This window comes from Ctenopharyngodon idella, chromosome 2 (assembly GCF_019924925.1).
Source record: "Ctenopharyngodon idella isolate HZGC_01 chromosome 2, HZGC01, whole genome shotgun sequence".
NCBI classification, from domain to species: Eukaryota; Metazoa; Chordata; class Actinopteri; order Cypriniformes; family Xenocyprididae; genus Ctenopharyngodon; species Ctenopharyngodon idella.
Window position 1 is genome coordinate 28,973,855 of NC_067221.1, and position 24,997 is coordinate 28,998,851.

General features: G+C 37.6%; 1 gene segment (V, D, J or C); it reads left to right on the forward strand.

Annotated features, from left to right (window-relative positions):
• LOC127504263 (immunoglobulin lambda constant 7-like) overlaps positions 1-24,671 on the forward strand; it is a gene marked incomplete at its 5' end in the record, with an annotated part of 338,360 nt that extends 313,689 nt beyond the window's left edge. The window contains 1 exon segment of the C gene segment in view: positions 24,177-24,671. Within this exon segment, the coding sequence occupies positions 24,177-24,493 (317 nt within the window).
• Between the last annotated feature and the right edge of the window lie 326 nt (positions 24,672-24,997).

Genomic DNA, 24,997 nt, shown 5'->3' on the forward strand with positions numbered 1-24,997 from the left:
CTGAACGGTTTGTCCAAAAATCTTAAATTTGATCTCTATACATTCGGGGCATCATGCTGAGTCGAGTGATATCTAATTTTCCCATGTCGGCCATTTTGAATTTTGTGCTAAAATGCTGTATTTTATGAACGCATTAGCGTATCGTTACGAAACTCGGTATGGGTCTTTTGCCCTGACAGTACACAGTTTCGGCGCAGCGCCACCATGTGATCAAAAGTTATAACAAAATGCTAATAACTTTTGACTATATTAACCTATTGTAATGAAACTCAGTAGACTCCTTGGGTCATGCTGAGAACAGAGATATAAATTTTGCCATAGTCGGCTGAACTTCCTGTCCACTATATTGTTTTTCTTTAAAAACCTACTTTTTCAAACTCCTCCTAGACCGTTGTTCCGATTTTCACAAAAATTAAATCATCTTCAGAACATGCTGACAAAAAGTTATGGATTTCAAGTTGATACATCAATCTGTTTTCGTATACCGGAGCAACGAATTTGAGGCATGATGCAAAACCGACTCTTGAAGCTGTATCTCTGCAATGCTTTGGCATATTGACACCAAACTTTGCATGAGTCACTGTCACCTTACTTTGACTATACCACAACAATTTGTTCACAGCGCCACCTATTGGTTGAAAGTGATGAATCATTAAATCATTATTATTGAAGGTATTTATGATTTTTCTGTCGTTTTGCCTAAATATGTCTTTAATTGCTTAATGTTGCAGTAAGTCTGATGCTCACAGCTGTGCTTGGGATGACTTGTTGTGCCTTCTTTGTGCTTGGCCCCGATAATTGCTGCTTGCAGCTATATTTCTTAATTGCATTTACACTCACAGTTAAGACACTTGCGATTGCATTTTCATTAAATGTCCCACAATGAATGTAACAAAATTCAATGTGGATTTGAAAATGCATTCCAAGACGATCACGTCTCCGCCCCGCCCTGTCAATCATTGCGTCAAGGCGGGGCCAGGTGTTGAAAACATGGCGGAAACAGCTAAAGAGTGAGGCATTTACAGGCAGATGAAGTAGAGCAAGAACAGATAAATGTCAGTGTCCCTGACGATTATGCGTGTCTGTCAGTGATATAACCGGTATGTTATTAGAAGCATAAATAAATTTATGGTTAGGACGACTCGTAGAGAACGTGCCTGACGCTCGTGCACCTTATCGTGAGCGAGTGAGCGGTGCTTTATTACAACAAGTTCCTTTACTCATAGAAATAATTTTAGACAAGCTGTTTGAGATTATTGCTTGCTCTATCATTATGGTTGTATGTTTTTCTCTTTTTATCATTCTGATTATTGTTTATGCATCAATTATATTAATAAAACGATGTGTAGTCCATCTGGATGCTGAGTGTTATTTATAATAATAATAATAATTTTTGTTCCCAAAAATAACTCTTGTGATGTCTTAACACATCTTTCACATCTGCACTTTGCTCTGAAGTGAACAGGTGCTGATGGTGTGATGGTGTGGAGGATATTTCTTGACACAGTTTGGGCCTTTAGTACCAATTGAGCATCATTTAAACACCACAGCCTACCTGAGTGTTGATGATGACCATGTCCATCCCTTTATGACCACATTGTACCATCTTCTGATGGCTACTTCCAGCAGGATAACACACCATGTCACAAAGCTCAAATCATCTCAAATTGGGTTCTTGAACATGACAATGAGTTCACTAAACTCAAATGAGCTCCACAGTCACAGATCTCAGTCCAGTAGAGCGCCTTTGGGATGTGCTGGAACTGGAGATTTGAGGCATGATAATGCAAAAGCTTTTGTACAGTGTTGAAAAACATTAGCAGCTGAGAAGTAAAAAAAATAAATAAATAAAAAGATAAAGAAATAGGCCTATGTAATTCGTTGCTGTGACCCAGAAGAATAACCCTACTCTGTGTAGCTGTCCAAAATGTTTCTAAAATAGAGAAGAGAGAAATTTAAACATTACCAGAATTTTAGGAGCATTAGAGACAGTCTGGGTGGGGTGATTTCTAGTGTGTGAAAGAGGGTTTAAACATCAGAGTTATTTTTGGGTAGAGTTATACAGTTATAGAGTTACAGTAATATAGTTGGTGCTACTGTACCTTAAACACTTTTATTTATTGGTTTAAAGAGTAGAAAAATAGGCATTATTCATTAAATGATTTATATCATTGTAGTATTGGATGAGCGACCACCACAATCCATCCCTTTATATACCTAAAATGGTGCCTTTGGAGGGCACTGAAGTTTTTAATCATTATCAACATATATTTTTAATAAAAATAACTCTATGAATGAGTTCAAAATGACACTTATTTTTGAGCCTCACACTTTTCAGCGCTCCAGAGCTCTAACATTGGATAGTTTGGACAAAAATAATTCAATTTTCTGAACTCTGGAGTTCTTGAGTTCTTATATCGAACAATCAGTGGTACAGACTTTGTTAGTTGTGTCTTGAATGGATGGTTCATGCAGTTTTAAACAGCAGAGTATGAACAAAGCCCATAGTTTTTGTTTTTTTTTTCTTAAATAAAATAAATAAACACAAATACATGTAGCTATAACATGCATGTGTGCATTATTACCTCGGTGATGACATTCACTGTCAATAATTCACCTTGACAGCGATCCCTTACGGCATCACTTTAGCTATGTTCGTTATTCGTTGTAATGTGTCAGGGGAATGTTATTAAAACACTAATCAAAGTAATATTACATCTTCTGTTCTTTTCTTTTAAAAGAACATTAAAAGATGCGCTCGAACTGTTCTCCTGATTCTTTTGAACAAACGCGAAAAATGACAAAAGCTCCCTTGAATCAGAGCTCTGGCATGTGCGTTACAATACTGAGTTCTGATTGGTCAATCGCTGTTATTTATAGTTTGTTAATTATCATACAGAGAATTTTAATATTACATAAGTACATAATACAAAACACTGTTAATCTAAAGGGGATGGTGGCTTTACAGAGGGGATGCTTTTTGTCATTTTTTTCAACAAGGGGATGCCATCCCTCCTCAAATCGAGCCCTGGTTCTATGACTGACGGAAGCACGTGATCTTCAGGAACACTGACATTTCTCTGTTCTTGCTGCCTGTAAATGCCTCGCTCTTCATATCTCTGCTGCCGCCATGTTTCCAACACCTGGCCCCGCCTTGACACAATGATTGACAGGCCGGGGCGGGGACGTGATCGGCTCAGAATGCATTTTCAAATCCACATTGAATTTTGCTACATTAATTGTGGAACATACACACACTGACAGGTGAAGTGAATAACACTGATCATCTCTTCATCACGGCACCTGTTATATTAGGCAGCAAGTGAACATTTTGTCCTCAAAGTTGATGTGTTAGAAGCAAGCATAAGTTTGTAAGTTTGACAAGGGCCAAATTGTGATGGCTAGAAGACCTGGTCAGAGCATCTCCAAAACTGCAGCTCTTGTGGGGTGTTCCCGGTCTGCAGTGGTCAGTATCTATCAAAAGTGGTCCAAGGAAGGAACAGTGGTGAACCGGTGACAGGGTCATGGGCGGCCAGGGCTCATTGATGCACGTGGGGAGCGAAGGCTGGCCCGTGTGGTCCGATCCAACAGACGAGCTTCTGTAGCTCAAATCGCTCAAGAAGTTAATGCTGGTTCTGATAGAAAGGTGTCAGAATACACACGTATGGGGCTGCATAGCTGCAGACCAGTCAGGGTGCCCATGCTGACCCCTGTCAACAATGAGTTTGAGGTGTTGATTTGGCCTCCAAATTCCCCAGATCTCAATCCACTCAAGGTCTGTGCCAGCTCTGCTCCATTTTAGTGCAGTTATGTACAGGAGGAACTGCATTGATGCCACGTTCTGAATACTGTGATGTCTCAATAGAGATGCAACACAAGAACAGGCTGGGAATCCTTTGGGTAAATTTGGTTTTATATTCGCACATTTGGACTTCCGCATAGGCTAAAATAACTTTGTACACTACATTGGACATTCAGTGGACGTTTGCAAGTAAGTATGCCATTAAAATAATACTTGCCCATTTTGATCGATTGTGAAAAATGTTGTAGGGTTACAATCGTTGGTTGTAAATATCATGTCGCTGTTTAGAATTTGCAAACATTAACTTTATTGCACATTATTAGAACGTTCATAAACGCAGAAGTCCGAATGTGCGAATATAAAACCAACTTTACCCAAGTAAAGTTGTTGATGTGACTTGAAAAGTTTAATGATCTTCTCCATTTAGGTGTGACAGCTGACAGACTCGCAACATGATGATCATCATTTACAGTAATCCAGCGATGTTCTTGTAAGCTGAGAAGTCATCTTTTCCTCTGTCATTTTGAAAGCTCTGCGTAAGGAACAATGACTTCCTTCTTCTTCTTCTTTTAGTTTTTTGGCGGATTGCAATCATGACTTATCAGGTGCATAGCTCCACCTACTGTACAGGAGTTTGTAGCAATGGATTATGGTGCGATAAAACTACTTTACATAATATTAATATTAAAAACAATGACTTCCGATGCCGCGCCGATGTAAATAGGCTGCCTGAGGAAAAATGTGGAAGTGACTGTGTCCATTGGGGTGTAAATGCCACCCAGGACCTTTTTAATTGGTTTAAAGAAACACCAGGTATCCAGTGGTCCACACATATATAGGGAAATTACAGATAGTAAGGATTTACTATTTGAATGTAATTTATTTTTTATTATTTTTATAAGAAATTTTCAATTCACCTATAGGTGAAATGGGTGCTTCTTAAACGACATTTCAAAAAAGGTTCAGGAGCAGCACGGTCCCGAATGAAACATCCCCATCTGACTAACAGAGAACCGTATGGGAACGTTCTGTTGACGTCCCAAATGTCCTCTTTGTAACGATCTTATGTGACCATAGAATAACCAATATGGAACGTCCCTCTAAAGTCACATAAAGAAACTTGAACTGCAGCACTTTCATAACCAAAAGAGGATGTTTTACAAACATCTCTAATGTGAAGGTTCAGGATTTCCGTCACATTTAGAAAACTTTTAGGGAACGGTGCGCAAGGTCATGAGAACGTCTCCTCCTATGTGAGATGGATGTAGATCTGCACATCATCAGTGTCTCAGTAGTCAGAGTAAAAATAAAACTACTGAACTAACTAAAAATAACATTAGTGAGAATGTAAATCATCATTCTGTAACTCTAGTGTATATTAGTTTGTCTGTTGTAAATCCTGCCCACTTCTTTGCATTGTCACACATGCTTCAGTGCTCTGAGAGTGTTTATAGTGCTGTGAGTTTAACACTTCATGACTGAGAGCAGAACAGAACACAATCTTCATCATCACACAAGACAAAAGAACAACAATGAACAAAATCACCTTCTTCATCTGGACTCTCACACTGAAATACAATTGTTGTTGTTGTTTTTTTATAATGATTTTTAATTCTTTTAAAATGTCAAATATCATTTTCATTTTTGTTTCTGTTTTGTTTCCGCAGCTCTACAATTATTCTCTTGAAATATTAAATGTTTAAAATTTTAGATAATTTTTATTTTATTATTTTTCTCTTGTTCTTTCTTTCAGAGTGTAGAGGACAGATCACTGTAACTCAGAGTCCATCAATAACAGTTCAACCAGGACAAGAAGTCAGAATAAACTGTAAAACCAGCAGTAGAGTGAATGGTGGTAATGAGTTACACTGGTACTTACAGAAACCTGGAGAAGCTCCTAAACTCCTCATATATTTAGCAACAAGCCGTTATACTGGAACTCCATCTAGATTCATTGGCAGTGGATCTGGCAGTGATTTCACTCTGACCATCAGTGGAGTCCAGACTGAAGATACAGGAGATTATTACTGTCAGAGTGTACACTCTATCAACAGTAGCTGGGTGTTCACACAGTGATAAAGAGTGGTACAAAAACCTCGGTCAGTCAGACGTCACAGTGATGCACTGATACAGCTGAGAGATACTGCAGCTGCTGATGGAGGATCACAAACAACACAATGGTGTATCAAACCTTTCAGAAACATTATTTATTTATTTATTTATTTATTTATTTTGATGTACTAAGCATGTAACACAATCTTTATATTATATAAATGTTAGTGGTGCTTGGCCCTGCAAAACTTTGCCACAACAATGTAATCTAACTGCAGGAAAATCAGTCACTTTAATTGCACTTCCATGCTTCATCACTAGATGGCGTGTCTGTTACATAACTGAGTTCCCTATCTGTCAGTCACTTTGACGTTGTGTTGATGTGATGACACTAGTGTAGTGTTTCTCAACCTTTTTTACTCGATGACCTCCTCCTTCACCAGATCAATACTGCAGTGCCCCCCTAAGATGCCTGACATTTCCTCTTATACTGAACTTCCACAGCAAAGAGAGAAAAGTGTTTGTATTTAAGCCTTTTTATTAACAAAACATTTGTCAAAACGACCTCTGCTTCCCCGTCGACATACAGCATGAGCGCAAACAATAAACAATAAATCTTCCTATGGTGTCCCAGTAATTGTTCCTGATTAAACCACTGAAAATACAACATTACATACAAGTTTTGCTGAAATTAACTCAATTATAGAATTGTTGCTTTATTCCTCTATGGCATGGTGTCGCCCTCAGGCAACATAAAAGGTTTTTGGACTTCACACCGGATCTATATATGACACGTCTGTTCAATGAAATGACCCTTGGGGGTCCCTGATAATATATCCATCATGAAATGTGGATATACAGAAAAGGCTGCACCCACTTCAGCCCCTCATTTCATTGAACAGACGTGTCATATATAGATCCGGTGTGAAGTCCAAAAACATTTTATGTTTCCTGAGGGCGACACCATGCCATAGAGGAATAAAGAAACAATTCTATAATTGAGTTAATTTCAGCAAAACTTGTATGTAATGTTGTATTTTCAGTGGTTTAATCGGGAACAATTACTGGGACACCATAGGAAGATTTATTGTTTCCCCTTTAAGCATTTGCGCTCATGCTGTATGTCGACGGGGAAGCAGAGGTCGTTTTGACATAAAAAGGCTTAAATACAAACACTTTTCTCTCTTTGCTGTGGAAGTTCAGTATAAGAGGAAACGTCAGGCATCTTAGGGGGGCACTGCAGTATTGATCTGGTGAAGGAGGAGGCCATCGAGTAAAAAAGGTTGAGAAACACTACACTAGTGTCATCACATCGACACAACGTCAAAGTGACTGACAGATAGAGAACTCAGTTATGTAACAGACACGCCATCTAGTGATGAAGCATGGAAGTGCAATTAAAGTGACTGAATTTCCTGCAGTTAGATTACATTGTGGAGGCAAGTTTTGCAGGGCCAAACACCACTAACATTTATATAATATAAAGATGATGTTACCTGCTTAGTACATCAAAATAAATAAATAAATAAATAATGTTTCTGAAAGGTTTGATACAACATTGTGTTGTTTGTGATCCTCCATCAGCAGCTGCAGTATCTCTCAGCTGTATCAGTGCATCACTGTGACGTCTGACTGACCGAGGTTTTTGTACCACTCTTTATCACTGTGTGAACACTGAGCCACTGCTGTGTGCACTCTGACAGTAATAATCTCCTGTATCTTCAGTCTGGACTCCACTGATGGTCAGAGTGAAATCACTGTCAGATCCACTGCCACTGAATCTAGATGGAGTTCCAGTTTTACGGCTTGTTGCATAATATATGAGGAGTTTAGGAGCTTCTCCAGGTTTCTGTAAGTGCCAGGCTAAACGATAACTACTATACACTCTACTGCTGGTTTTACAGTTTATTCTGACTTCTTGTCCTGGTTGAACTGTTATTGTTGATGGAGTCTGAGTTACAGTGTACTGTCCTCTACACTCTGAAAGAAAGAACAAGAAGAAAAACATAATAAAAATAAAATTATCAATTCTAAAAATTACCATCTAAAATTATAAACATTTAATTTTTCAAGAGAATAATTGTAGAGCTGTGTTACACAAACCTTGAGCAAACAGTGTGAGAGTCCAGATGAAGAAGGTGATTTTGTTCATTGTTGTTCTTTTGTCTTGTGTGATGATGAAGATTGTGTTCTGTTCTGCTCTCAGTCATGAAGTGTTAAACTCACAGCACTATAAACACTCTCAGAGCACTGAAGCATGTGTGACAATGCAAAGAAGTGGGCAGGATTTACAACAGACAAACTCATATACGCTAGAGTTACAGAATGATCATTTACATTCTCAGTTATGTTACTTTTAGTTAGTTCAGTAGTTTATTTTTACTCTGACTACTGAGACACTGATGATGTGCAGATGAACATTCATCCCACGTAGGAGGGGATGTTCTCGTGATGTTCCCTAAAAGCTCTCTAAAGGTGATGGAAATCATGAAATTTTACAGAGCGTTAGGGGTGTTTGTAAAACATCCTCTTTTGGTTATGAAAGTGCTGCAGTTCAAGTTTCCTTATATGACTTTAGGGGGACGTTCCATATTGGTTATTCTATGGTCACATAAGAATGTTACAAAAAGGACATTTGGGACATTAACAGAACGTTCCCATACGGTTCTCTGTTAGTCAGATGGGGATGTTTCGTTCGGGACCGTGCTGCTCCTGAACCATTTGGAAATGTTGTTTAAGAAGCACCCGTTTCACCTATAGGTGAATTGAAAATTTCTCATAAAAATAATAAAAAATAAGGTAACACTTTAGAATACTGATCCTTCATTAATGAATAACTACACAGGAACAAATGAGTAATGCATTATTAACACTCTAGTAACTAACAAGAAACTCTAATTAGTGAATTAGTAAGTAACAGTGCTCAGTTGAAGGTGGTAGTTCACTATTAGCTTATCAGTAACTACTGTTTTTTCATTCCTCCCAGAGAAGTACTAAGAACTACTATGTACAGGTTCATAATTAACATGAATGATGCATAATGTATAATTAATAGTAACTACTGAAGTCATTGTAAACTTTTGAGGTTTTTGTACATTTTTGTACAGTAATTCCTTCTGATGTATTTGGTATAACTTAAGTAATAACTAGTGGGTTTTCATGATCTTCACTTTACAATACTGATCCAGATAATTAGTAGTTCCTTTAGAAGGATGTAGTAACTCTTGAGTTATTACTATCCAATACTTTACAAAAACCTCAAAAGTTTACAATGACTCCAGTAGTTACTAGAGAGTTATCATGTTTCTCACTTCAGAATACTGATCCAAATAATTAGTAATTCCTTCTGAAGGATTTGGTAATACTTCAGTCATTACTAGTGGGATACCATGACCTTCGCTTTAGAATTAATTATATATTATGCATCATTCATGTTAATTATGAACCTGTATATAGTAGTTCTTAGTAGTTCTCTGGGAGGAATGAAAAAACAGTAGTTACTGATTAGCTAATAGTGAACTACCACCTTCAACTGAGCACTGTTACTTACTAATTCATTAATCAGAGTTTCTTGTTAGTTAATAGTAGTTACTAGAGTGTTAATAATGCATTACTCATTTGTTCCTGTGTAGTTATTCATTAATGAAGGATCAGTTTTCTAAAGTGTTTCCAATCAGGCAAATAAGATCACTGGACATAAACGCTCACTCTAGGACTTGTTTGATCGTTTGATCGAGAAAAAAAAAAAAAAAAAAAAACTCAATTGTGATTTTTAAAGACCGTACTCACCCCCTTCACTCTGGTTTTGAAATGCTCGCATCTGAGTGAAAACTCAAAATTCCTTTGGCCAGAAGTAATGCGTATAAAACATTATTTGTCCCAATGGCAGTGATTATTATAAATCACACTATTTTCTGAAATAATGCAAGAGAACGGTTGACATTATAACGCTTTTTAATTGATTGTTTAGATGAATTTTTATTGTTGTGGGATGTTTGGAAATATGTTAGGAATGATGTGGATAGTGTAATTCTGTTTATTTCTGTGTTTGTGTGTCAGTGTGTGTCGTGTTGTTAAGCACTTCTGTGGATGTATTTATGTATATGTATGACACCTGTGTCAAAGACAAATTTCAGACAGAATGAACAATAAAGTTAACTTAAGCTCAGATCATTCTGCCTTGTATGAATTTAAATTGACTTTTTCAGACTTTGGCAAATCTGAGCAAAGTTTGAGACGATGTTGAGACATATTTGAGGAGAGCAACCCAGTCTCTGACAGTAAATCATTCAGTGGTGTGAGATTTGAAGATGTGGCTTACATTCACTGTTGAAGAGTTGAGCTTGAGAACATGTTTGGATTGAATTCAGATCATTGAATATAATTTACAGAGAAACTCAAGTGAACATCATGTGGAACAGAGAGATGATGAAAAACACTGAGAGTGAAGATGGAGAAGAGACAAACACAACAGAAGAGATCCACAATCTCTACATACAACAAATGAAAACATCACTACAATCATTCTATAAAAAAATATAAAAATGTAATTAAATTATGACAATCATATTATTAAACTGGTTTTGGCAATCAGTCCTTACTATGAAACACTAATAAAACAATAACAGTCCTTACTGTAATAAAAGCCATGATCACATCAACAAAATATTCATGTTATATACAAAAATACTGATGAGCTTCAACAAGATTGATGTTGATTTAGATGATCTAGTGTTATTAGTGTTTGTCTGTGATCAGTGTTGTGTGTGATTGTGTTGAATGAGCAGCTGCAGTATCTCTCAGCTGTATCAGTGCATCACTGTGACGTCTGACTGACCGAGGTTTTTGTACCACTCTTTATCACTGTGTGAAAACACCTTTACTGTTGATCCAGTGGTAACTCAGACAGTAATAATCTCCTGTATCTTCAGTCTGGACTCCACTGATGGTCAGAGTGAAATCAGTTCCATAATCGGCTCCATTTCCACTGAATCTAGATGGAGTTTCAGCCACAAGGGTCCTGATGGAGTACACTAAAAGTTTAGGTGCTTCTCCAGGTTTCTGAAGGTACCAGGAGACACACGACTTACAGTCACCGTCTGACGGGCGTCCAATGGAGCTGCTGGTCTTACAGGTCAGAGTGACTGTGTGTCCGTTCTGAACATGTTTCTCTGTGGGAGTCTGAATTACAGTCACCTGTCCTGTAGAATCTGATGAACATTGAAGAGACATTTAGCATTTCTCAACTGAAAAATATTTTTCATTTTAACTGCTCATAATCCATGCATTAAAGTACAAGATCTTACCTTCAAAATGCATTCCTAAGATCAGGAAGAAGATGATGAATGACATTTTAGCTGTGTCTGTTATATTGATAGACAGTGTCAGTCATGAAGTGTTAAACTCACAGCACTATAAACACTTTCAGAGCACTGAAGCATGTGTGACAATGCAAAGAAGTGGGCAGGATTTACAACAGACAAACTAATATACACTAGAGTTACAGAATGATCATTTACATTTTCACTAATGTTATTTTAGTTAGTTCAGTAGTTTTATTTTTATTCTGACTACTGAGACACTGAGGATGTGCAGATGAACGTCCATCTCTGTGTCCATATTCATTCAAGCGACCAGGTTGACCGACAGTTTGACTCTGGCTTTAATAACACAACTGCGATTGGTTTATTCATCATCAGCGCTGAGAAATATATGAGGAAACATGTGACCAAGATTCTGATACATAATGTACATACATACTATATACTATATCAGAATATTATCTATGAACTTTAAGGGAGTTAACTAGTTAGCTGAGGTTCGGGAGCGGGGCTACGCCTCAACCAATCACCTGACTTCTCAAATCCTACAGTACTGTTTGTCTTGTTCTCTTGAACCCTCCCTTCCCCTCACTCTCTCACATCCATTCAACCATCCTTATCATTCCCTCTTCTCTTCCTTTCCAGGTTGTATCGGGGGTCCTAATCACTCGGCCAACATTTAACTGATGATGATTTAAGATGATGTCCCCACCCTGAGACTCTGGGCCGCCAACACCAGACGCCAGATCAACCTGACTATCATCCCTTTCATCTTCCCCTTCATCCTCTCCCTATTCATCCCTAACTTTCTTCAGTAAATAATTCTCCAACATTCATGGTTGTGGTGTGGTCCTTGATCATGAAATGTCCTTTAAATCGAAAAGGTAAAATATGAGAATCATTATAACTGTTTAAAACATTATAACAGACACGCCAGGCTCCACCGTCCACCGATCACAGCGCACTTCATCTCCTGAGTTCTGATCACCGGCACCTGCACCTCATCAGCACCTCATCACCACCAGTATAAAGAGCACTCAATTCAATTCAATTCAATTCACATTTATTTGTATAGCACTTTTCACAATACATATCGTTTCAAAGCAGCTTTACAGAGAATGCATGTCAACATTACAATTTGGAGAATGCAGTTAGCTAATAATGTAATAATTTAGGCAATTAATATACAATCACTGTTAGCAATTTAATTGAAGGTAGAAGCAAAGAGCTCCTGGAAAAATGAATTACATATTAACAATAATTAGGATATATAGAAATTTGCGAATGTGCGTGTTGATCCAGATGTTGCATCTTCTGAAGTCCTCGCAGGAGTTGGCGCCGTCTCTTCCAAAGTGTTGGTCATCTGAGGTCTTCTTAAGAGGCTGGATCCAAACTGAAACTGATGTACTCTCTAGTCACCGGGCGTCCCGAGGTAAAACAGAAAAGCAAATGGAGAATAATTAGCATAGCTGCTGTTCATAACATTAAGCAAAGATAGTCATGTGCAATTGATCTGATATGAGATGCATTATGTGAATGCTTGGCTAAAGAGATGCGTCTTTAATCTAGATTTAAACTGGGTGAGCGAGTCTGAGCCCCAAACATTATCAGGAAGGCTATTCCAGAGTTTAGGAGCCAAATGTGAAAACGCTCTCCCTCCTTTAGAGGACTTAGCTATCCTAGGTACAACCAGAAGTCCAGAGTTTTGTGATCTTAAAGAGCGTGAAGGATTGTAGGGCGATAGAAGATCGGTTAAGTACACAGGAGCTAAACCATTTAAAGCCTTGTAGGTCATTAGCAGTACTTTATAATCGATACGGAACTTAATAGGTAACCAGTGAAGAGATGATAAAATTGGTGTTATATGATCATATTTTCTTTATCTGGTCAGAACTCTAGCAGCTGCATTTTGTACTAATTGTAGCTTGTTTATTGAGGAAGCAGGACAACCAGCTAGTAAAGCATTACAGTAATCTAGTCTAGACATCATGAATGCATGAACTAACTTTTCTGCATCAGAAACAGATAACATGTTCTGTAGCTTAGCAATGTTTCTGAGGTGGAAGAAGACTGTTTTTGTATATGAAATATGATTTTCAAAAGATAAGCTGCTGTCTAATATAAGACCCAGGTCTTTAACTGTCGAGGATGGAGTAACAGAACATCCTTCTAAATGCAGATTGTAGTCTGAGAGATTCTGTGTACAGGTTTTTGGCCCAATAAGTAATACTTCAGTCTTATCTGAATTTAATAGAAGAAAATTACTAGTCATCCAATGTTTTACTTCTTTAACACACTCTGTCGGATAATTTAGAGTTTTCATCTGGTTGTGTTGAAATATATAACTGAGTATCATCGGCATAGCAGTGGAAACTAATTCCATGTCTTCTTATAATATTACCAAGTGGCAGCATGTATATTGAAAATAGCAGAGGGCCTAACACAGATCCTTGCGGCACTCCATAATTTACTATCGTTATCTTAGATTTTTCCCCGTTTAAATAAACAAAATTGTGACAGTCTGATAGATATGACCTAAACCACTGTAATGCCTGTCCCTGAATACCAGTGTAATTTTGTAGTCGATCTAGGAGTATTTTATGATCTATAGTGTCGAACGCAGCACTGAGATCAAGTAACACTAGTATTGAGATACAGCTTTGGTCAGAAGCTAGAAGTAAGTCATTTGTAATTTTAATGAGCGCAGTTTCTGTGCTATGATGAGGCCTGAATCCTGACTGAAATTTTTCATAGATAGCATTTTTTTGCAAGAAGGAGCACAATTGGACCGACACCACTTTTTCTAGTATTTTAGACAAAAATGGAAGATTTGAGATGGGTCTGTAATTTGCCAATACATTTGGATCTAATTGTGCTTTCTTAATGAGAGGCTTAATAATTGCTAACTTGAACGGTCTTGGGACATGACCTAGAGATAAAGACGAGTTAATAATATTGAGAAGAGGCTGTTCTGCTACAGGTAACAATTCTTTCAGTAGTTTAGTGGGTATTGGATCTAATAAACATGTTGTTGGTTTAGACGCTGTGATAAGTTTATTTAGCTCTTCCTGTCCTATAGTCGTAAAGCACTGCAACTGTTCTTGAGGGACGATAATTGAGGCTGAATCATAAAACTCTGTCAAAGGTTGTACATTTACAATTGTATTTCTGATGCTTTCGATTTTTCAGTAAAGAAATTCATAAAGTCATCGCTACTAAACTGTAATGAAATGTTTTGTTCTGGTGATGTCTGTTTATTTGTTAATCTAGCCACTGTACTAAATAAGAACCTTGGATTGTTATGGTTATTTTCTATGAGTTTGCGGAGATGCTCGGCCCTGGCTGCTTTTAGAGTCTTTCTATAACGGGACGAGCTGTCTTTCCACGCAATTTTGAAGACCTCTAAACGAGTTTGTCTCCATTTGTGTTCTAGATTACGAGTTTCTCTTTTGATAGCGTGAGTAATACTGTTGTACCATGGTACAGTATTTTTCTCTTTAACCTTTTTTAATCTCATCGGTGCAACAGTATCTAATGTTCTATTAAGACGGTGAGTGGGTCCAGTGACGTTTTGTTTGACCCCAAACGAGTTTAGTAAATCTGTAAACGCAGCCCCTAACGCATCATTTGTATTGTCTACATGAATGTTAAAATCTCCAACAATCAGCGCTTTATCAACGTTGTACCTGTCTCCAGCGTCTCCTGTTCTCCTCGTGTGATCTCCAGTCCGTGTGTGAGTGTTCTCATCGTTCAACGTCCATCTTCTCCAACGCCTTTCAAGATCTCCACGTCTGTAACCACAAAAGGACAGTATCACTTATCTTCACTCCAGTTTATCACCTTTACGTTGCTACATACTCACCTGCACTGCTGTTTAACTCTGCTGGTATCAATAAACATCCCTATCTGTGATCTCCTGTCTCCGACCCTTTGTGTTGTAACAATAACTTTGGTCATCTTTACTGACATGTTTTAATTCAATGTTTAAAACAGGATGTTTAAAAAAACAATACATCACTATTAAATGTAAATTAGCAGCTTTATTGTTAATAATAATAATAATAATAATAATAATAATAATAATCATAGCTCTTCTGGGCAGTGGATCAGTATGACTTTGTCATCATGCTGTGTGCCGGAGATCTCCAGTGCTTCTGGCACTTTGCTCACTATGGTGAGAGCTTCTACTTACACTTCATGGAAAGACATTGTTCTGCATTTAAATATTAGTATGAACTTGAATGGTTTGAATGTTTCAGCTCAGTATGTGTGTGTTCAGGTCCAGCTGGTGACTGTGTGGCCCTTGATAGACATCTGTCTGTGATTGTTAATGCTCCGAGCGGATTAATAATCGGCACAGCTGACGATGAAAGTGCTCAGATTGTCTTCAGTGTTGAGGAGACTGTTGAGTCTCACCTTGATACATGTAAAGTAAAAATTATACTAAATTGAATGAATGAATGAATGATCATGTGTATCTCAGCAGGTTTTTATCAGATGTGCTTCAGTAATTTCCACAGTCGCTTTGGGATAATGCAGGTTTTCCTAAACTTTGGTGTGTATTACGAGGAAGAGAAGAAAAAGACAAGAGAAGAAAAAGGAAGAAAAGAAGAAAAAGAAAGAAGAGGATATGAAACCGATAAACATTTCATTGTCCTTTATTGTGGTAAAACACAACTGCATCTAGCAGAAACAAACACATCCTTACTGTAATGTGGGCGACAAACCCCGCTGTTAACAAACACTAAACCTGCGACTGCTTCATCTCCATTTATAACCTGATCTCCAGTAATTATTTGAGTCAGACACAACTGTTTCTTCAACATCAGACTTTTTAAAATGTGAAATGGGTTTATTTATTTATTGTTCCTTTTAGTAATTACAAGGTCTTATTTGAACTTTCCCAGTGTATCTCCAGAAACAAGAGAAGCAGTGGATTCCAGTAACATGAAGCTCCTGTGAGGACGCTGAACATCTGCTGATGGAGCTGCTCTATTCTGAGAGGAACAGAATCACCTGATGATCAAATATGAGTTTCACTGTCCACACTTTATTCTCTGAAATGAGTCAGAAGAGTTGGACTAATGGAGGGATGAGGTTTGTTCATGTTCATCAGTTTATAATGAAACACTGTCAGTGTCTGAAGCCTCTGGACTGCTGAGATCGTCCTTGACTCGGTTAGAGAGTAAGAGCTCCAAGAGTTCAATCCACAAAATGAAGTGTTAAACTCACAGCGATATAAACACTCTCAGAGCACTGAAACATGTGTGACAATGCAAAGAAGTGGGCAGGATTAACAACAGACAAACTAATATACACTAGAGTTACACTATGATCATTTACATTCTCACTAATGTTATTTTTAGTTAGTTCAGTAGTTTTATTTTTATTCTGACTACTGAGACACTGAGGATGTGCAGATGAACGTCCATCTCTGTGTCCATATTCAGTCATGTGACCATCATCACATCATACACTTCCACTAGATGAACCTCCATCACTAAAGTAAGATCATGAATCATGAGTCTGTTCAGAAAGTATCAGGACTGATTGTGAATCTCTAATCAGAGTTCATGGTGTCACTCCATCTATCATGAAGCCTCATGTGTGTCTGAAATCATCAAATGGAGAAGAAACAGGCTGATAAAGATGGAGACATATTAGAGCTTGTTCACGTTTCATGATCTTGTGTGGAGATTCCAATGTGATCTCATGAGAATACGTGTGTATTTTTACGTACATTTACTTACGTTTTCATACACACAAAAACATACAATATTGATGTATTTATAGCACTAAAACGTAAAAATACACAGCATTGTTAAATTTAGAAAGATTGTGAGTAGATGTTCAGTTTAGTTGGATACCAGCACATACAGGAATCTTAGGTAATGAGGAAGCTGATAAATTAGCGAAAAAAGCACTAAATCTTACTGATAAAATTGAGATTCCTCTTGGAAAAAAATGAAGGTAAAACTATAATAAAAAGTAATATTGACAAACAGTGGCAAAAATATGGGATTTAGATAATAAAGGAAGAGAATATTACAGAATTCAAAAATCAATTAAAGTTAGAACATTTAATAGTACAACCCCTGGAAAAAATGATGGGATCCCCACACTTAGATGATGTTCACCCAGATTTTTTACTTTATAGCAAACAAACAAACATACCTCAAACAAATCCACTTATTTTTTTTTTTTTTTTTTTTTTTTTTTTTTTATTAATGGCATGTCTTTTTCCAGAGCAAGTAGAGGAAAAAAGTATGGAATCACTCAATGTTGAGGAAAAAAATATGGAATCATCAACAAAAAAAACAATTGTTGCTCCTCCAAATTCTTTGAGGCATGGACTTCATTAATGACAAACAATATTCCCCATCAAGCTGGTTTCAACTTTCTCAAATAGCGTTTGACAGATCAGCTTTGCAGGGTGGAGCCTTGTCATGGACCAGTGTTTATAATTTCCACCATACATTTTCAATTGAATTGAGATCTGGACTGTTTGCTGGCCATGTCTTTGAGTTGATATGCCTTTCCTGAAGAAAAACTTTAACACTCTTTGCTCTGTGGTGAGATGCATTATCATCCTGAAAAATTATTTCATCATCACCAAACCTATTTTCTATCGATGGAATGAGAAAAGTGTCCACAATTTCAATGTACACCAGTGCATTTACTGTTGAGGTAATGATTGTCATCTCCCCTGGTCCTTTACCTGACATGCACCCCCATATCATAAATGAGTTGGGGAATTTGATTGTTTTCTTCAAGCAGTCATCTTTATATGTTTCATCAGAATGGCACCTGACAAAAGTTCCAGTGTAATCTCCTTGGCTAATCAATCAATCAATCAACATTTATTTATACAGCCCTTAACAACACTCAAGGTGAACCAAAGTGCTTTCCAATAAAAACAAAACAAAAACAAAAAGTAAAAGCCAACAACAAGAAAATACATAAAATACACTAAAATGCCACAACAACTGCTAGATATTAAAAGCCAGTCTAAATAAATAAGTTTTAAGCTCAGCTTTAAAAAGGCCCAGGTCAGTGATAGTGCGCATATCAGTGTTTGTACTGTGACCTTGGGACTTCCAGCAAAAGTTGATTTGTTGACCTAAGAGCCCTGGTTGTCTGACGCAGAGCCAGCATCTCAGTTATATAAGGTGGGGCAAGGCCATTGAGAGCTTTAAAAACAAACAATAGAATCTTAAATTCAACCCTAAAAGAAACTGGAAGCCAGTGGAGCGAGTAAAGAATTGGGGTTATGTGCTCACATTTGCGTGTGTTGGTTAAAAGACGGGCTGCAGCATTCTGCACCAGCTGACGGCGCCTGAGGGACGACTGTGAGACACCAGCATAAAGCGCATTACAATAGTCTAATCTTGAGCTGATAAAAGCATGAATAGCCTTCTCAAGGTCAGAGCGATTCAAAAGTGGTTTGACCTTGGCCAAAAGACGTAGTTGAAAAAAAACTAGCTTTAACCACACTGTCAATTTGTTTATCAAATTTCAGGCTACTATCAAAAGTCACACCGAGATTTCTGATAGTTGGTCTAAGCTTTGAAGTCAGCGCATCAAAATCAGAAGTTACAGACTCTCCAAATAAAATATATTCAGTCTTTTCTTCATTTAAATTAAGGAAATTTTGCTCTAACCATAGTTTAATGTCATAAATGCAATCAATTAGTGACCCTACTGCTTCAGCGTTTTTTGGACTCATAGGCAAATAAATTTGCAAATCATCAGCATAGCAGTGATAAGCTATATTATGCCTGGCTATGATAGACCCGAGAGGCAGCATATAAAGTGAAAATAAAACAGGCCCGAGAACAGAGCCTTGTGGCACCCCGCAAGAGAGAGAAGTGGTGGAGGAGGACGAGTCCCCAATCACTACAGAATAGGTTCTATTGGTCAAATATGACGAGAACCACTGAATTGCAGTACCCTGAATGTCAACATAGTGATTAAGGCGAGACAGAAGGACTTCATGGTCCACTGTATCAAAGGCCGCCGTGAGATCAAGTAGCACTAGAATAACAGGGCTCTTGGCATCAACAAACCGAGCAATATCGTTGTGCACCTTTAACAGTGCAGACTCAGTGCTATGTCGCGACCTGAATCCAGATTGAAATTTCTCAAAAATGGAGTTATTTTCTACAAAAGAATGTAATTGTATAAAAACAACCTTTTCTAACACTTTTGAAAGAAAGGGCTGGTGGGAAACTGGTCTAAAATTAGACAAGACTGAGGGATCCAGAGAACAGGTATGTGGGTTCACAACAGAATTAATTGTGTTAAACATCACCCTGGGACAATGCCCACTATTGGTGATAATATTTGACAAATATTTAGACTTTGCCTCCTTCACAGCCCTCTGATAATCAGAAAGACAGCTCCTTAATATTTCCAAAGACACATGTAATTTGTCCTTCTTCCATCTCCGCTCTGCCTGGCTACAGCGCTGCCTAAGGGCTCAGGTGGCATCATTTATCCAGGGATCTGCTCTTAGGAGATCTGTGCTTGTAAGGGGCAATAGAGTCCAAGATTTCAGAACAAGTGGAATAAAAAGATGAAAGAAGGCCATCAGGGCATGCAGGAGAGACAGATTCACTGAGGACATAAAGATTAGAGTCCATAAAAGCAGCAGTAAACTCTTCAGCTGTTGAGGAGGTGAGAATGCGACGATAACATGATGAGACAAGAGACCTGCTGGCTGTTAATGGCGGGACTGGAAATTCAACAATAATGGGGAAGTGGTCTGAGATGGCAGTCTCAGATATTTCAGTAAAGGAGATAGAAAGCCCATGAGAAATAATAAGGTCCAAAGTGTGTCCAATAAGATGTGTGGGTCGATCCACTAATTGAAATAAATCAAAAGATGACAAAAGTCGTTTAAAATCAGTGGCCAGCTGATCAAACGGACAGCAAACATGGATGTTAAAATCACCACAAATCAAAAGTTGGTCATATTTAGGGACAACATCAGCTAAAAACTAAGTAAACTCTTGGATAAAATTCTTGTTGTATTTAGGCAGACGTAAACAACAGCACACAACACAGGGCGTGCAAACTCAATTAAAAATAACTGTAGTTCAAAACAAGAATAATTATTTATAGATAAAAGTCGGCATTTAAAATTGTCTTTAAAGACAGTAGCCACGCCTCCTCCGCGCCCAGACGCTCGCGGGGAGCTGAAAAAACAGCACAGAGGTGGGAGGAGCTCTGTGAAGATGCTGTTGTCACCTGGTTTAGCCCAGGTTTCTGTCAACAAAAGAAAATCCAAGGAGTGAGAAATAAAAAAAAATCCTTTAAAATAAAAGTTTTGTTTGTAATCGATCTGGCGTTGATCAAAGTAACGCGTGATGTGATGAGACCAGACTACTGGGAGACGCGTGCAAACGGGCGATGATTCTCCTTTACGGAATGCCGTTTGTAGATCCTTACGGGCCGTCAGCAGGCTATGTGTTTTCGGCGTCGGGAACAACGGGTCGAAGCCACCGGTAACAGTTTTCCGAGGAACGCTTCACAACGTAGCTGTCATACTCTCGAGAGAGCTCTGTGAGGCAATGAGGATCAGATGCCGAGGACAGGGTCAGGTAGGCTCTTCTTAATCTGACAAGTCTACCGCCTCTTCTGCCGCACTTTCTGTAGCGATTAATGGCAGGTAACAGGCAGGGCACGCGCCACAGGTGCGGAGGTACAGATGACAGGAATGGCGGTGGCATCTTAGACTGTCTGCAAGAGCCACAAATTGTAGGTTTAACCACATAATTCCTTATATTCAGAAGAGTCTGGCGATCATATACTAACAATGGTGACACATTCTGTGCAAAGTGTGACAAAATTAACATTAACAATAAAACACAAAGCAGAGGTAGACTGCCGGCCAAACACAGTGGCGCCATCTTGACTAAAGCCCTCTGAAAAACAGATCCGCGATTCTTCACTGAATAACACTTTCATCCAATCATCCAGAATCCATGATTGCTTCTCTTTATCCCACTGTAACCTTGTTTTCTTTTGTTTAAGTGTTAGTACTCGTTTTCATTTGGCTTTTCTATATGTAAGCTCAGTAAGCTCTATATGTAAGTTCAAGCTGGTTTTTTACTGTCCTGTCCCAAAAATTGGCTCCTGATTCTGTCTGTTTTTCTTTTGTTTTGTTGTGTGTTTTCTATTGTAAAGGCATATTGCTTTGAGATTTCTATCTTGACGCTCTGACGTCTTCCTTGGTCTGCCCGTATGTCTTGCTTTATAACCTTCCCATTTAGTTTATACTTGCACCAAATTTTAGACACAGCTGACTGGGAGCAACCAACTTCTTTGGCCATACTCCGTATTGAAATTCCTTGCTGAAGGAGTTTTATAATCCTTTCCATTGTTTCACCTGAGAACTCTCTTCTTGGGGCCATATTTCATTTCAATTAGCCAAGTCAAACAACCCATTAAGGTGCAAGCACTCCCTTTTAACTACTGACTAATTAGCATTTTTAGACTTGTCCCAGTATTTGTTTACAATGGAAATTAACAGATGATTCCATATTTTTTTTCCTCAATATTGAGTGATTCCATACTTTTTTTTCCTCCACTTGCTCTGGAAAAAGACATGCCATTAATAATAGTAACACAAGTGGATTTGTTTGAGGTATGTTTCCTGAAGCCAGAATGTTAAGCTATTGAACAAAACCTTTTTTGTGTCATATCTGTGATTTGTTTGTTTGCTATAAAGTAAAAAATCTGAGTGAACATCCTCTAAGTGTGGTGATTCCATAATTTTTGCCAGGGGTTGTAGAAACAGAAGAGAGGAAATAATCTACACAAGACTACGGTTAGGACAAACAAGAATTAATAATATGTTATTTCTTATGAGTAAAATAAACAGATAAATGTGAGGTATGTGATTGTAAAGAAAATGTAGAACATGTTTTTATAAAATGTAGAAAATTTCAGGAAGAGAGAGGAAAATTTAAAGAATGTATTATTAAAATAGGGAGGGAATGGGATATAAAAGGTATTTTAGATATAGGAAATTCTCAAAGCGAAGTTGTTGAGGCATTTATGAAGTTTATGCAGGAAACTGGTATAGGTAGAAGAATTTAAAAGACCAATGAAGCCATGATTTTACACACTCCAATATAGAACGTAATATAGTAAACTCAATATTTGAACAGATTTTGACTGAAGATTGAAGTCTGAAGCTGCAGGTTTTTTGTGAATCATGATGATTGAGTTTCATATGAAGAACAGAAGATCATTATGAGAAACTCACAACATCATCCATGATAAAAGAGGTCAAAGGTCACAGATCTGTTTCTTTAAACAGTGTTATATCAGCACACAACGAGAGAACGAATGAGAAATATAGGATATAAAGCCAAAATGAATCATGTCTGTTGTAAATGAGATCAATAAATGCTTGTTTGTGTGAAAAAGTGATTGTTGTTCCTTTGAGAAGCATTTTGTCCAAACTGAATGTTTGAGTGTTGAGAAGATCTGAGTTTCTTCTAATATCAGTGTGTTGAAGTGTTGTTTCTCTCTCTCTGCTGGAGTTTGTGTTCACTCGAGTGGAATAGAGGTTTTTGTACGACCGTTTCATTAGATTGTATCACTGTGGTACACATTCGGTGGAGGAACTAAACTGGTGGTCTGTAAGTCTGTTTTTTAATTCCTATTTAAGAAAAAAAGGTAACACTTTATTTTAAGGTGAAGAAGTTACACGTTACTACATGTACTTATTATAGTAATAACAGTAAATTATGCATAAATACAAGTAACTAACCCTGAACCAAACCCTAACTGTAACTCTATAGTAAGTACATGCAGTTAATTAATATTACTCAGTACTTATTTGAGTAGTACAATGTAGCTGTCAGCATACAATAAAGTGTAATAAAGAACAATTTAGAGTTAAAATGATTTAAAGTTGAAACAAGAAAAACATTAATGGCGATTATTATTAGATATTGTGGTAACACTTTACTTGAAGCCTTAAAGCTATTCATAATGTATGTTATAATGCCTTATATGTATCTTTTCATAAATAACTGTGCATTAAAATGTGCATTATAAATGCAAAAATGCAATATAATATTTGCAAATTCGTTATTACATCTGAAAATGGTTGTTTGTCATGAGGTTTAATGCATTGTGTAACAATGAATAGATAAGTATTATAATGTGTTATAATTGTGGTTATAATTATTCATGAGATCATACACACATTATAATGTATAAAAGAAAGATTAATTAATGCATTAAAATACTTTTAAAATACATTGTGTATGAAGGCTTTAAGTAAAGTGTTACTGATATTGTTTTATAATTATTTAATCTAAAACAATGATATTGTCATGTTTATACGTTCAGAAGAACAGCATTATTCCTGTCAAAAAAATTAAATAAAATAAATAAATAAATCTAAATGCATTTCCATAATGAGTCTCACTGGGTTTAATCACTTTATTACAGGTTTAATTTCCCTTTATTTATTTCTATACTGGGTTCATATGTAGTTCATTTTTATTGTAGATATCATACATGGCGAAAAAAATAGATCTGACATCAGAATGTAAATGTTGCTACTTTCTGTATTTCAGTCAATGATACTGAATCTCTTTTGTTCATGTTGTGCTTATAATTCAGTGCTTTATAATTCAAGAACAATTTACAAATTGTATTGTTTTCTAGTTCTTATCAATGATATAATCATCATTTGGCCTGAGCTTTAGTCAAACTTTGAAATTGAGTTACATTTTGAGTTGTAAGTAAATCTCATGTAAGCAAAAATGTACTTTATATTGGGATGCAAAAACTGCTGGAATTAAAGCAGTCAGTGTCTCAGTATATTGAGTTTCATTTCTGAGATTTGATTTAAACTCTAGTGATGTTGAATGACATGAAGGATCAGATTGTCGTGATTTTTGCTGCTGTTGAAATGCTGTGAGTGAAACAGTGTGTTTTCTTTGTGTTTGTGAATGTGTTGTGTTTGTCTCCTGCAGCTGGTCCCACAGTGAAGCCCTCAGTGTCTCTGCTGCCGCCCTCTTCTCTGCAGATCTCTGGAGACTCAGCCGCACTGCTCTGCCTGCTCAGCTCTTACTCTCCACAGGGGGCGCTGGTGAGCTGGACACTGGACGGGTCAGAGGTCACCGAGGGGGTCGTGACCAGCGCAGAGAGCCAGCGGGACGGCCGCTACAGCCGCAGTAGCGTCCTGACCCTCAGCAAAGCACGCTGGGAAAAGGGAGAGGTGTACGTCTGCAGAGTAACACATGATGGAGCTCCTCATGAGGTCTCGTTCCACAAGAGCTCTGAGTGCTGATGTTTCTCTCCTGAAGATGAGCCGTATCTGAGTGTCCTGTGTCAGGCAGGATTCACATGAGTCTAGTGCTGCAGCTGTAGTGATTTACAACTCAATACTGAAAGAGAGCTGGCGTGTCAAAGCACTGTGTGATCTTTCAATCTGCTGTAACATTCAATAAAGCTTCTCAACAAGTTCACTTTGTGTCTGACAACATCATTCAACTAACAGATGAAGATGCAGGTGCTTTTCACAAACTTGATGTAAATGTCACATAAAGCTCTTGGGGTTTGAACATGGTCTCTGGAGACAGAGCTGCTCTATTCTGAGAGGATCACAATCACTCCACCCTGACAATGCAAATGGGCTTTTCAGTCTCACTGTTTGATTGGTCACATGATCTGGACTGGAACACACCAGTTTCACTTCTGCTGAAAATGTGGTGATGAAAATATATATGAAAATGTCATGAAAATCACAACTAAAACTAGTCATGTTTGTTGGTTGATGAAGAAGAGCTCTTGA